Here is a 15573-nt window from a genome sequence, read left to right as displayed (position 1 = left end):
TCCGGCGACGGTCCCCAGTCCGGAGCCTCTGGCAACGGTCCCCAGTCGATGGGATCGAGCTCTTCGCTGGCCATGGCAGAACACTGACATTCCTGTCTTGCAGGAAATCACACACAGAACGAGCAGTATGGCTGGTGGCATTGTCATGCTGGAGGGTCATGTCAGGATGAGCCTGCAGGAAGGGTACCACATGAGGGAGGAGGATGTCTTCCCTGTAACACACAGCGTTAAGATTTCCTGCAATGACAACAAGCTCAGTCCGACGATGCTGTGACACACCACCACAGACCTTAATGGACCCTCCACCTCCAAATCAATCCCACTCTAGAGTACAGGCCTCGGTGTATTTTCATTCCTTCGATGATAAACGCAAATCCAACCATCTGCCCGGTGAGACAAAACCGCGACTCGTCAGTGAAGAGCACTTTTTGCCAGTCCTGTCTGGTCCTGCGACGGTGGGTTTGTGCCCATAGGTGACGTTGTTGCCGGTGATGTCTGGTGAGGACCTGCCTTACGACAGGCCTACAAGCCCTCAGTCCAGCCTCTCTCAGCCAATTGTGGACAGTCTGAGCACTGATGGAGGGATTGTGGGCTCCTGGTGTAGTTGTTGTTGCCATCCTGTACCTGTCCCGCAGGTGTGATGTTCGGATGTACCAATCCTGTGCAGGTGTTGTTACACGTGGTCTGCCACTGCGAGGACGATCAGCTGTCCGTCTTGTCTCCCTGTAGCTCTGTTTTAGGCGTCTCACAGTACGGAAATTGCAATTTATTGCCCTGGCCACATCTGCAGTCCTCATGCTTCCTTGCAGCATTTCTAAGGCACGTTCACACAGATGTGCAGGGACCCTGGGCATCTTTCTTTTGGTGTTTTTCAGAGTCAGTAGAAAGGCCTCTTTAGTGTCCTAAGTTTTCATAACTGTGACCTTAATTGCCTACCGCCTGAAAGCTGTTAGTGTCTTCACGACCGTTCCACAGGTGCATTTTCATTAATTGTTTATGGTTCATTAAACAAGCATGGGAAACAGAGTTTAAACCCTTTACAATGACAATCTGTGAAGTTATTTGGATTTTTATTAATTATCTTTGAAAGACAGGGTCCTGAAAAAGGGACGTTTCTTTTTTTGCTGAGTTTATTACCTCAATTACCTCGACAGCGGTGCCCACCCACATTGACTCTGTACCGTTACCCCCTGTATATAGCCTTGCTATTGTTATTTTACTGCTGTTCTTTATTTATTTGTTACTTTTATCTCTTACTTTTTAGGTATTTTCTTAAAACTGCATTTTTGGTTACAGGCTTGTAAATATGCATTTCACTGTTGTATTCGGCGCATGTGACAAATAAAATGTGATTTCATTTGATTGTGTAACGATTGATTGAAATAACTTTCATTAGATAACAAGTTGTATGTTTAGATGGATGCAGCTGACTTTGTGTCATGTACAGTATTTCAAGTTTTGAAAGTTTTAATGCATTTTGCAAATTAAATGTGTAATTTTGGCCAACGTGTTTCAGTTTGGGGCTACGTGTTAATTGTTTGGACAAATGTGCTCAAGCAATCAAGATTTATCACCCATCTCTAGAATGATTGGTTATATAAACTGATCTATCCAGTGTTTGGACATGTGATTGGTTCGATAAGGCAGTCTATCTAATGGTATCATCCACCTGTGCTGCATGGTGATAGCAGGAGAGTGTGAAGCGAGACCAATAAAACACAACATTCCACAGAGATAGCGTCTCTACACCGAATCAGAACACAGGAGCCTGTGACAGTCAGGACTAGACCACTAACATGTAATGCTAGTGAAGACGAGGGTGTCTATTCCCATGCAAGTGCACACATGAATACACAGATACGCAAATGGACACACACAGACACACACACACACACGTATAGACAAACACACAGCGGACTGTGCACAAACACACACACACACAGGCAGTTATACAAACAGAAACACACATGCACACACACACACACACTCTCTCACTGACAACACACACAAATCACATTCCACTCCATCTCCCCCCAACACCACCTCCTATCCACCATCTGGCTGTTTTGAGGCTCGAATGTCTCTGGGGTAAGGTGAGCTCTGAGGGGGATTGTTTGTGTGCGTCCTGTGGGTGGTGAAAGCCATGGAAGACTGGCTCCACTGAGCTGTAATAGCCCTAATGCCCCTCTGTAGTCTGTCATGGTCTCAGTCATCATGTTCTCAGTCATCATGGTCTCAGTCATCATGGTCTCAGTCATCATGTTCTCAGTCATCATGGTCTCAGGCATCATGGTCTCAGGCATCATGGTCTCAGGCATCATGGTCTCAGGCATCATGGTCTCAGGCATCATGGTCTCAGGCATCATGGTCTCAGTCATCATGGTCTCAGGCATCATGGTCTCAGTCATCATGGTCTCAGTCATCATGGTCTCAGTCATCATGGTCTCAGTCATCATGGTCTCAGGCATCATGGTCTCAGGCATCATGGTCTCAGGCATCATGGTCTCAGGCATCATGGTCTCAGGCATCATGGTCTCAGTCATCATGGTCTCAGGCATCATGGTCTCAGTCATCATGTTCTCAGGCACCATGGTCTCAGTCATCATGATCTCAGTCATCATGTTCTCAGGCATCATGGTCTCAGTCATCATGGTCTCAGGCATCATGGTCTCAGGCATCATGGTCTCAGTCATCGTGGTCTCAGGCATCGTGGTCTCAGTCATCATGATCTCAGTCATCATGTTATCAGGCATCATGGTCTCAGGCATCATGGTCTCAGGCATCATGGTCTCAGGCATCATGGTCTCAGGCATCATGGTCTCAGTCATCATGTTCTCAGGCATCATGGTCTCAGGCATCATCGTTCTCAGGCATCATGGTCTCAGTCATCAGAATGGCGGATGGGCCATCTTCCTCAGTCAGGCTTCGAACAGTGGCTGGGCTGGAGGCAGGCTGGGGGGTCACCACTATCACAAAACCTTTAGAGCTTATAGTAGCCAGAACAAACATATATTCACGATTTCACTAATATCATCAAATCAATAAATCAGAGCACGCTTTTGGCTCATTCAGTAGTTTTTATCTGATTTAAAATTGTTGAAAAATTATGTTAAAAGTATCATTTATATTCCAAAAACATACATTGACCATAAGAATTTTAATGCTCCCTGTTGTCATGACTTTTTGATTTATGGCCCAGTGTCAAAACACCGGTTTTAAATTCATCATCAATATACTGAAAAAAGTTGTGATATTTTGAAGACCAATACATAAAAGTTACTCCCTAGACACACAAGTCATACTTGTGTTCAGATGATTGTATTTAGCTAAATTAGTACATTATAAACAGCACACACACCAGTATTTACCAAGCGGTCACTCAAGACTGGAATTGATTAGCTTGTTCTACTGTAATCAAAAGCAAGGGCAAATTAATCACTCACATCAATATTGTATTGAAATCAATTAACTTGGGTATAGTGCATATATCTGTCGATAAATGAGAACCTGTTGTAGTAATTAGTAGGCGATGTCATGGCGACGTGGGCTAGAAAAGCTCATGTGCAGAAACACGTCATTGGGTCCAACGGTCACATCGCGCCGAACTGTGCATGTCAAATCAAAGGCACTCCATCAATATAAAGTTGTTTAGACGAAAATGAGAACGTGTCAGTTTGTCACTCTCACAAGGTTGGAGTAATAACATGTTAAGACATTGGGTCTAATCTGAGTTGTGCCTTTAGAAATCAAGAAAATGAACAACTAAGGAATAATTTTTCACTTCCCCAACTCCAAACCGCGGTCTGGTCTGCTGAGTCTGCTTCGCGAAGCATTCCCAGAGGTATTGTGATGTTGGGCCTCTGGGTTTAGAAAATGCTTAGGGTAAGTGTTAGATTTCATAAGTGTTATGAAGGCAGGTGCCAGGCCAGCAGCAAAGTATAACTATTTTCTCTCCAAGCTACCCATTACACGTTAATAACACCATGTCTGCCACCCAGTCTCTCACTGTGTGTGTGTGTGTGTGTGTGTGTGTGTGTGTGTGTGTGTGTGTGTGTGTGTGTGTGTGTGTGTGTGTGTGTGTGTGTGTGTGTGTGTGTGTGTGTATATACCACGCCAATATACCACGACTAAGGACTGTTCTTAAGCACGACGCAACGCAGAGTGCCTGGATACAGCACTTAGCCGTGGTATATTGGCCATATACCACAAGCCCCTGAGGTACCTTATTGCTATTTTAAACTGGTTACCAATGTAATTAGATTAGTAAAAATAAATGTTTTGTCTTACCCATGGTATACGGTCTGATATACCACGGCTGTCAGCCAATCAGCATTCAGGGCTCGAACCACCCAGTTTAAAATAGCCCTATATACCACTCGGCTCACAACACATGCCAGAAGTGTACACTATAGATCCTGCAGGATATGGAAAGTGTAGAATTGCATTCTACTTCACACAGCATTATAGGTCAGCAGATCAGCACTAGCCCTGTAACAAAGATGCATACAGGCCCACACACATGTATGACGTATGACTGTGTTTCACCCCTCCTTCCCATACAGAATAGGGCTGTTTTTTCTCTTTCTCCATTTGGAGAGAGGGAGTGAGAGGTGAGGACTGGTCTTCTAAACCTCCATTAGTGACTTCTCTCTCTTCATCACAGATGGGGTCAAGGTCTCTCTCTCTCCCTCTCTATCAAACACAAACACAGTCAATTTTATGACAAAAAAAGTACTTCTGTTTGCTGAACCTACTGTAATGCTGCTCTCTTCTTATTCAGACATCATACAGACACTGCCTAGAGAGAATTGGGTCAGTGTTATTATACTAGGAAGTGATATGACAGAGAATGTGTTGTTTTGACTGGAAGATGACGTGGCGGTTGAAGCTCATGCATGAACATGTACTAGTCGTTATTATCATGAATCCACCATGCCACTGGGGAGGTGTTATCACAGTATCGTGTTATCATGAATCCACCATGCCACTGGGGAGGTGTTATCACAGTATCGTGTTATCATTAATCCACCATGCCACTGGGGAGGGGTTATCACAGTATCGTGTTATCATGAATCCACCATGCCACTGGGGAGGGGTTATCACAGTATCGTGTTATCATGAATCCACCATGCCACTGGGGAGGTGTTATCACAGTATCGTGTTATCATGAATCCACCATGCCACTGGGGAGGTGTTATCACAGTATCGTGTTATCATTAATCCACCATGCCACTGGGGAGGTGTTATCACAGTATCGTGTTATCATTAATCCACCATGCCACTGGGGAGGTGTTATCACAGTATCGTGTTATCATTAATCCACCATGCCACTGGGGAGGTGTTATCACAGTATCGTGTTATCATTAATCCACCATGCCACTGGGGAGGTGTTATCACAGTATCGTGTTATCATTAATCCACCATGCCACTGGGGAGGTGTTATCACAGTATCGTGTTATCATTAATCCACCATGCCACTGGGGAGGTGTTATCACAGTATCGTGTTATCATTAATCCACCATGCCACTGGGGAGGTGTTATCACAGTATCGTGTTATCATTAATCCACCATGCCACTGGGGAGGTGTTATCACAGTATCGTGTTATCATTAATCCACCATGCCACTGGGGAGGTGTTATCACAGTATCGTGTTATCATTAATCCACCATGCCACTGGGGAGGTGTTATCACAGTATCGTGTTATCATTAATCCACCATGCCACTGGGGAGGGGTTATCACAGTTTCGTGTTATCATGAATCCACCATGCCACTGGGGAGGTGTTATCACAGTATCGTGTTATCATTAATCCACCATGCCACTGGGGAGGTGTTATCACAGTATCGTGTTATCATTAATCCACCATGCCACTGGGGAGGGGTTATCACAGTATCGTGTTATCATGAATCCACCATGCCACTGGGGAGGTGTTATCACAGTATCGTGTTATCATTAATCCACCATGCCACTGGGGAGGTGTTATCACAGTATCGTGTTATCATGAATCCACCATGCCACTGGGGAGGTGTTATCACAGTATCGTGTTATCATTAATCCACCATGCCACTGGGGAGGTGTTATCACAGTATCGTGTTATCATTAATCCACCATGCCACTGGGGAGGGGTTATCACAGTATCGTGTTATCATGAATCCACCATGCCACTGGGGAGGTGTTATCACAGTATCGTGTTATCATTAATCCACCATGCCACTGGGGAGGTGTTATCACAGTATCGTGTTATCATTAATCCACCATGCCACTGGGGAGGTGTTATCACAGTATCGTGTTATCATGAATCCACCATGCCACTGGGGAGGTGTTATCACAGTATCGTGTTATCATGAATCCACCATGCCACTGGGGAGGTGTTATCACAGTATCGTGTTATCATGAATCCACCATGCCACTGGGGAGGTGTTATCACAGTATCGTGTTATCATTAATCCACCATGCCACTGGGGAGGTGTTATCACAGTATCGTGTTATCATGAATCCACCATGCCACTGGGGAGGTGTTATCACAGTATCGTGTTATCATGAATCCACCATGCCACTGGGGAGGTGTTATCACAGTATCGTGTTATCATGAATCCACCATGCCACTGGGGAGGTGTTATCACAGTATCGTGTTATCATGAATCCACCATGCCACTGGGGAGGTGTTATCACAGTATCGTGTTATCATGAATCCACCATGCCACTGGGGAGGTGTTATCACAGTATCGTGTTATCATTAATCCACCATGCCACTGGGGAGGTGTTATCACAGTATCGTGTTATCATGAATCCACCATGCCACTGGGGAGGTGTTATCACAGTATCGTGTTATCATGAATCCACCATGCCACTGGGGAGGTGTTATCACAGTATCGTGTTATCATGAATCCACCATGCCACTGGGGAGGTGTTATCACAGTATCGTGTTATCATGAATCCACCATGCCACTGGGGAGGTGTTATCACAGTATCGTGTTATCATTAATCCACCATGCCACTGGGGAGGTGTTATCACAGTATCGTGTTATCATGAATCCACCATGCCACTGGGGAGGTGTTATCACAGTATCGTGTTATCATTAATCCACCATGCCACTGGGGAGGTGTTATCACAGTATCGTGTTATCATGAACCCACCATGCCACTGGGGAGGTGTTATCACAGTATCGTGTTATCATTAATCCACCATGCCACTGGGGAGGTGTTATCACAGTATCGTGTTATCATTAATCCACCATGCCACTGGGGAGGTGTTATCACAGTATCGTGTTATCATGAATCCACCATGCCACTGGGGAGGGGTTATCACAGTATCGTGTTATCATTAATCCACCATGCCACTGGGGAGGTGTTATCACAGTATCGTGTTATCATGAACCCACCATGCCACTGGGGAGGTGTTATCACAGTATCGTGTTATCATTAATCCACCATGCCACTGGGGAGGTGTTATCACAGTATCGTGTTATCATTAATCCACCATGCCACTGGGGAGGTGTTATCACAGTATCGTGTTATCATTAATCCACCATGCCACTGGGGAGGTGTTATCACAGTATCGTGTTATCATTAATCCACCATGCCACTGGGGAGGTGTTATCACAGTATCGTGTTATCATTAATCCACCATGCCACTGGGGAGGTGTTATCACAGTATCGTGTTATCATTAATCCACCATGCCACTGGGGAGGGGTTATCACAGTATCGTGTTATCATTAATCCACCATGCCACTGGGGAGGTGTTATCACAGTATCGTGTTATCATTAATCCACCATGCCACTGGGGAGGGGTTATCACAGTATCGTGTTATCATTAATCCACCATGCCACTGGGGAGGTGTTATCACAGTATCGTGTTATCATTAATCCACCATGCCACTGGGGAGGTGTTATCACAGTATCGTGTTATCATTAATCCACCATGCCACTGGGGAGGGGTTATCACAGTATCGTGTTATCATTAATCCACCATGCCACTGGGGAGGTGTTATCACAGTATCGTGTTATCATTAATCCACCATGCCACTGGGGAGGGGTTATCACAGTATCGTGTTATCATTAATCCACCATGCCACTGGGGAGGGGTTATCACAGTATCGTGTTATCATTAATCCACCATGCCACTGGGGAGGGGTTATCACAGTATCGTGTTATCATTAATCCACCATGCCACTGGGGAGGTGTTATCACAGTATCGTGTTATCATTAATCCACCATGCCACTGGGGAGGGGTTATCACAGTATCGTGTTATCATTAATCCACCATGCCACTGGGGAGGGGTTATCACAGTATCGTGTTATCATGAATCCACCATGCCACTGGGGAGGTGTTATCACAGTATCGTGTTATCATTAATCCACCATGCCACTGGGGAGGGGTTATCACAGTATCGTGTTATCATTAATCCACCATGCCACTGGGGAGGGGTTATCACAGTATCGTGTTATCATGAATCCACCATGCCACTGGGGAGGGGTTATCACAGTATCGTGTTATCATGAATCCACCATGCCACTGGGGAGGGGTTATCACAGTATCGTGTTATCATGAATCCACCATGCCACTGGGGAGGGGTTATCACAGTATCGTGTTATCATTAATCCACCATGCCACTGGGGAGGGGTTATCACAGTATCGTGTTATCATTAATCCACCATGCCACTGGGGAGGTGTTATCACAGTATCGTGTTATCATTAATCCACCATGCCACTGGGGAGGGGTTATCACAGTATCGTGTTATCATTAATCCACCATGCCACTGGGGAGGGGTTATCACAGTATCGTGTTATCATGAATCCACCATGCCACTGGGGAGGGGTTATCACAGTATCGTGTTATCATGAATCCACCATGCCACTGGGGAGGGGTTATCACAGTATCGCTGATCTTCAACACCTCCTACTATGGGACTGGTTACTATACACACACCTGTTGTCTTCTGGGTTAGACATTTCTCTCTCTCTCTCTCCCACACACATGCACAAAGGCTGTTGGATTTGCTATCATCAGCATCAACGTGTACCTATTTAGCAACGGATGACTTCATGATCATGGCTGTTCTTTGCCAAACACAATCTTTACCCTTTTCATCTAACTCCATTTTCTCCTGCCCTCTCTCTTTCCCTCACTCTCTCTCTCTCTCACCCGCTGTCTCTATCTCCTGCCCTCTCTCATTCTTCTGGCCTCTCTCTCGCTCTCTTCTTTCTGGTTCCTGCTGTAGTTGATGAATGTGTCTTGTACCAGAACAGTCAGTCCCCAGCTAGTTAATGGAGGATTTGGTTGTTCTCTCTCTCTGTCTCTCCCTCCATCTCTATGTCCTCTCTCTGTCCCTCGCCCCTTTCTCTTCCTCTCCTCTTCCTCTTTCTCTCACTACCCCTCCATATATATACCCCTCTCTCTCCTCCTCCATCCAAACATCCATTTCTCTCTCCCAGTCAGGAGCAGCCTTAATTGGTTTAAGGGCAAACAGAAATAAGCATTGGCTCTATAAGTAGTGGAGAATTACCACTATTGTTGTGAATAATGATACACACTTGCACAGAGAGAGAGGGAGTAAGAGAGAGAGATGGAGAGAGAGAGATAAAGAGAGCGATGGGGCACTGCACATGCATTTTTCCACTAATGGGATGCAAATACCTCTTCTCTCTGTCCTCTCTATCATCCCTCTCTTGGCCCAGCCCATGATGATTTACCTACTGTATCTCTGTGATTTTCCTCTCCTCTGCCGTGGTGTGTGTGTGTGTGTGTGTGTGTGTGTGTGTGTGTGTGTGTGTGTGTGTGTGTGTGTGTGTGTGTGTGTGTGTGTGTGTGTGTGTGTGTGTGTTTGGGTGCGCGCGCGCGTGTCCTTGCCTGTGTGGGTGCTTGCCTCCAGCCCCCAAACTATCCCTCACACGTAACCAGAGCCACAGCCAGCCAGTCATTTCTAATGTCCCATAAACAGTTGATAGGATCGGGGTTTTCTGACCCGGTCTCTCTAACATCATGTCCTTTCAGTGAAGCCATGGCTGCCATCAATCTGCCATCAGTCAGACAGACGTCACTGTGTGTCTCTGTGTGTCTACCATTCCATCCACCACACATCAGTCTAGTGGAGGGGCTACTCTCTATTCATCACCAATCTGTCCATATGGTCAGCGCCCCCCCCCCCCCCCCCAGACACACACACACACACAGTCTCAAACACACGTAGTCTCATACACACACACACAGAGTCTCACATGCACACAGGGTGATCTCTGACACTGTGTTTGTAATTACGGGGCTGATGTGGTGATTAGGGACAGATAATCAGATTAACGGGGACACAGATCTGGGGAGGGATAATGTGGCAAGGGCCGTATGCTGTCTCTCTCTCACACACACACACACACACACACACTGTAACACAGAGAGAGAGAGCTAACATCTTAACCCGTGAGACAATCTCCTTTCAATTAACCAGCCTAAACAAGGAAATCACTCTCATCCCTGGTGTTGCCTGGGTAACCCAATGTGTCTCCCCTACCCATCTGTTCAACCCAATACCCAGCTTTGTCTTTCTGGACAGAACTTTAAAGCTACAGTCAGGGATTTCAGAAGCTGTTCAATGGGTCACGTGTGTGTGATAGAATACGATGAATATAAACAAGCAAGCAGCGCTTTACTGAATGACACGGCAATACTGAGCTACCCAGGCATCATGAACGTTGTAATCATTATGAAAATAAAAGATGAAACAGAGATACTACGATCATGTAACGCCCACTGCACTTGCTAGTCTTTAATTCATACCACTTGTTTATGCTAAGCAGAGAACCACGAGAGACCATCTGCTTTGGAGAGTGTGTGTGCATAGAAAGTGAAGTTTGAGAACTCTTCCGTAGTCAAGAGGCTGAAGCATGATATGCATGCAGCACATACATTATGTCTAGTGCCATAGTCCCTCGGCTCCTACACAGGAAATGAAGAACATGTTAAAGCTCTAAGAAGGGCTATTAGACAAGGATGCTGATGGCACACTTGTCTGTTGATTTCCCTTACACAGTGTGTGCGTGTGTATCTGTCTGTGCGGGTGGGTGGCTGCCAAAGAGGACCAGACAGACAGACCAGAAAACAGGCAGAGAAAAGTATCCTATTGTACGTACATGTAGCCACAGAGTTCTGATCTGAAGGTGCCTCGTCACCATGGTTTGATCTGACGGAGTCATTACTGTCGCTAAACAGTTCCCGCAACCTTCTATAAAATCCCTCAGCCAATCCAAAATCGCCCGATATTTATCCTACTGGTGCTCGGAGTTGGCGCTAAAAACAAATGATAAGCCTATGTCAGGACGTGACCCGAATAACATACGGAGCCTGCGAGGCGGAGAGGGCTAGCCTACACCCAGGCGCTGAGGACGACACTCGCAGGTAGAAGAGCATCTCTCCCTGTTATGTCACAGATAGTATTCCAAACCTGATGTAGGCTATAGATCACCACACAATTATCTCATGGAATAATAAACCACCACAACAAAACAAATAAAAGGAGGCTCCCACATGTTGGCTATATTTTAATTGTGTAACGAAAACCTATTCAAAGGGAAGCTTAGATCATTTGGTGATGATGTGCTGCCCTAGCTACCAACACAGACCATCATCAGTGCGTTGAAGGCTATTGCCAGACCCACTGACACAGAGAGACCACTACTACGTCCTATTCGGAATAAAATAACGGGAACGGGCTTGACATGACCAACGTGCATTCCATCCCCTGTATTCAACTGACATCACAGAGCGCACGCTCTCACCGTTACAATGTGCATGTGCCATTCCATGTGAGAGAGCCGCGCGAGAGAGCCAGTGTGAGTTCCGGCGCGGAGCAGTCATTCCAAACCATCAAAACACAGCAATGATCATTCCCATAATTTACCTTCCATCGCAGAAACCGTGGTGGTGATGATGACACATAAAACTGCAAACAAATCCACAGTCATGGCAGAAATGTATAGTCCACACAGTCTATAGGCCTATCCACTGAGAACCACGCAGGACACGCACACAAAAAAAATCCCTTCGGTTGTCAGAGCGGTGTATTCATTCCAGTCAGTAAACCCGTGTTATGAGAGTCACATTTCCAGCCGTACTAAAACAGTGTGTGACAACCAGTGCAGGACCCTGCCGAATGTATGGGATGGAGGCGAGAGTGGGAAGTGGGCAAGACAGCTTCTTTACACCCCGCTAAAGCGGCAGGGCCAATCACAGATTTAAAAGTGAAAATCGCTAACCAATCGCCAATGGTTTGCTCCTCCCAGCTGCATTGTGAAAACACAAAACTTTTCCCTGACCTATTTGAAACGGCAGCCGACCGCGTCAGCGAAGGAGAATAGCACCACCAATTGGTCCGTTTGGGTATTACATTATTAGATGGTCCCCAAAAATGAATAGAATACCTCCATCTCTCTCTCTTTCTATCGTCACCCCATCTCTAATCCAATTGCTCTTACCCCCATTTTCCCATGAAAGTGTACACAGAAATTGGAAATTGTTAGATTACCTGATAGATATTACTGCACTGTCGGAATTAGAAGCATAAGCATTTCGCTACACTCGCATCAGCATCTGCTAACCATGTGTATGTGACCAATAAACTTTGATTTGATTTGATTATTCACTCCCATTCATTCATTCACTTCAACGATTAAAAAGCATTGGATTGGTGTTTGCATTTTGCTGAAGGGAATTCCCACCACATTCATTACACCAGTCCATTCCCTAAAAATATATGAGGGGGAGTGTTTAAGCGCAAAATGCAAATTTCAGGTAGAAGGGAGAAGACAGAACTGGTCTACTGTTCCTCTCACTCACAGACTTCCCCCTCCCTTACCTTGCCACTCCAGTGTCTTATGGCTGGCACATCACTTGGCAGTCTCCCTCCTCTATTATCTTAAATCAGAGTCCCAAGCACCATTTGCATTCATATTACTCTTTAATAGCCGTGGCAATAGATCCACAGACATCCCCTAATGGAAGTTAAATTGGCAATCCCCAGAAGGAGCTATACTCCGTGGTAATTCATGGATTGATACAGTATTTCAATTACATGTTTCAAGGACAAAAGTACATGTTTCAAGGACCAAAGTACATGTTTTTGTTGTAGTGGGGACACTAGCATCAGTAATCTCTAAAAATTATACTTTAAGGAAAATGTTTTTATATTTGATTGTTCTTTTTTTTTTTTTATTAAAAATCTAATTGTATTTTATTGGTCACATACATATGGTTAGCAGATGTTAATGTGAGTGTAGTGAAATGCTTGTGCTTCTAGTTCCGACAGTGCAGTAATATCTAACAAGTAATCTAACAATCCCCCAACAACTACCTAATACACACAAATCTAAAGGGGTGAATGAGAATATGTACATATAAGTATACGGATGAGCAATGGCCAAGCGGCATAGGCAAGGTGCAATAGATGGTATAAAATACAGTATTTACATGTGATATTAGTAATGTAAGATATGTAAAGATTATCAAAGTGGCATTATTTAAAGTGGCATTGTTTAAAATGACTAGTGATCCATTTATTAAAGTGTCCAGTGATTGGGTCTCAATGTAGGCAGCAGACTCTCTGAGTTAGTGATTGCTGTTTAGCAGTCTGATTGCCTTGAGATAGAAGCTGTTCTTTAATCTCTCGGTCCCAGCTTTGATGCACCTGTACTGACCTCGCCTTCTGGATGGTAGCGGTATGAACAGACAGTGGCTCTGGTGGTTGTTGTCCTTGATGATCTTTTTGACCTTCCTGTGACATCGGGTGCTGTAGGTGTCCTGGAGGGCAGGTAGTTTGCCCCCAGTGATGTGTTGTGCAGACCGCACCACCCTCTGGAGAGCCTTGCGGTTGAGGGCGGTGCAGTTGCCCTACCAGTCTGTGATACAACCCAACAGGATGCTCTCGATTGTGCATCTGTAAAAGTTTGTCAGGGTTTTAGGTGACAAAAAATCCCACATAATATAATTAGCTCACATGATATCATTTAAAAGCATGCGTCTATAATATAATACATGTGGCAAAAACTAATGTTGACATCAATACATTTATTTCTACAGCTTCCAAAATATTTTTTACAATGGTGGAGGAGTGCCCAGATGGAGGCAAGGTGACCTATCGGTCATCTAGTGTAGTAATGTGTGTCATTGTTGTATATTTGATGAATTTGTACCTTTCCTCTGTATATAGTTGTTTTTTTTTTTGGCATTGTGTGTTGTCCTGTTCACTGTTGCAAAGCTATGTCTTTTGGCCAGGTCGTCATTGTAAAGGAGAATTGGTTCTCAATTCACTTAGCTGGTTAAATATAAAGTAAAATAAATATCTGGTCCCTTAGTTTAGAATTCTTCCTCATTTATTGAACGTTTGGGGATATTAGAATCCTCGTCACTGTTTACCTTCAACCTTGCCTCTCCTCACCGCCTCGTCCTATTAAGAGATCATGAGTTTACATGCTGCAACAGATGGGGGACACAAAGGGTGGATTCCCCAGGGATGTTGTAAGGGCTGTTGTCCTCCTCGTCCTCAGATGAGGAGAGGAGAGAAGGATCAGTGGACCAATACGCAGCATTCGGGAAATAAGCCATCTCTTTATTTGAAACGACGGCACACGAAAACAAAACACTTACCAAATTACAAAACAAGAAAACGACGTAGACGAAACCTGAACATGAACTTAACTAACTAAACGTAGAACTCACGGACAGGAAACAGACTACATCAAAACGAACGAACAGCCAAACAGTCCCGTATGGTACATACATCGACGACACAGGAGACAATCACCCACAAACAAACAGTGAGAACACCCTACCTAAATATGACTCTCAATTAGAGGAAAACGCAAAACACCTGCCTCTAATTAAGAGCCATACCAGGCAATCCAAAACCAACATAGAAACAGAAAACATAGACTGCCCACCCAAAACTCACGCCCTGACCATATACACATACAAAAACAACAGAAAACAGGTCAGGAACGTTACAGATGTGCTGGGGTACCAGGATCTGGAAGAGGAGGGAGGTTATGATAATAAATAACCCCCAAACCCCAACACCTGTCTGGGGCAGGTTGGTCCAGCTCACTCTCCTGGAGCTGAGTCTTCCATGGTTGGCCTGGTTCATTCTATTTCAACCTCTGCCTTCCAACTTCATCCCTCTATATCTTGGATTTGGGCCTCCCTCCATTCTCTCCCTTCTTCCAGCCACCCTTCCCTTCACCTTTCCTCCTACGTTTCTACTCAACTGTATATCGAACAGAAACAAAATAATAAAGGGACACGACTGCACAAAACCTCCCTTTCCCTCTGCGTCCAATGAACTAGGTCAGTACAACACAGCAAACATTGCAGAAACCCTTTAAAAACATAATGACAACGTACAACGACTCTCGAACCTGAGTTAACCAGAGATCCATTTGTCATTTTTAATGGTGTGGTGTGGAGGGAGACAGTGTTTTGAGCTCTTGACCCTGCTTGGCCGCAGTGCGCCACAGTGGATTTACGAGGTCCACATAGCTCTTATTTGTCATGCCTCGGTCCCCAGTACCAGTACTGTCACCTCTGACCC

At 45.0% G+C, this 15573-nt stretch overlaps 1 protein-coding gene across 4 annotated transcripts in view; it reads right to left on the bottom strand.

Moving 5' to 3' along the window:
- Window positions 1–12249, bottom strand: part of LOC129823648 (ephrin type-B receptor 1-B) — a 482949-nt gene extending 470700 nt beyond the window's left edge. For 2 of the 4 annotated variants that reach the window (XM_055882516.1, XM_055882520.1), the window contains exon 1: window positions 11771–11879. In XM_055882516.1, coding sequence (XP_055738491.1) covers window positions 11771–11849 — 79 coding nt within the window. In that variant the 5' untranslated portion in view covers window positions 11850–11879. The other 2 variants (XM_055882517.1, XM_055882519.1) reach the window with 2 other exon arrangements.
- Window positions 12250–15573: the final 3324 nt, after the last annotated feature.

The sequence above is a fragment of the Salvelinus fontinalis genome, chromosome 26 (genome assembly GCF_029448725.1).
Source record: "Salvelinus fontinalis isolate EN_2023a chromosome 26, ASM2944872v1, whole genome shotgun sequence".
Taxonomy (NCBI): Eukaryota; Metazoa; Chordata; class Actinopteri; order Salmoniformes; family Salmonidae; genus Salvelinus; species Salvelinus fontinalis.
The sequence above is the reverse complement of the archived record's forward strand: the minus strand, read 5'-3'. Positions and strand labels throughout refer to the sequence as shown.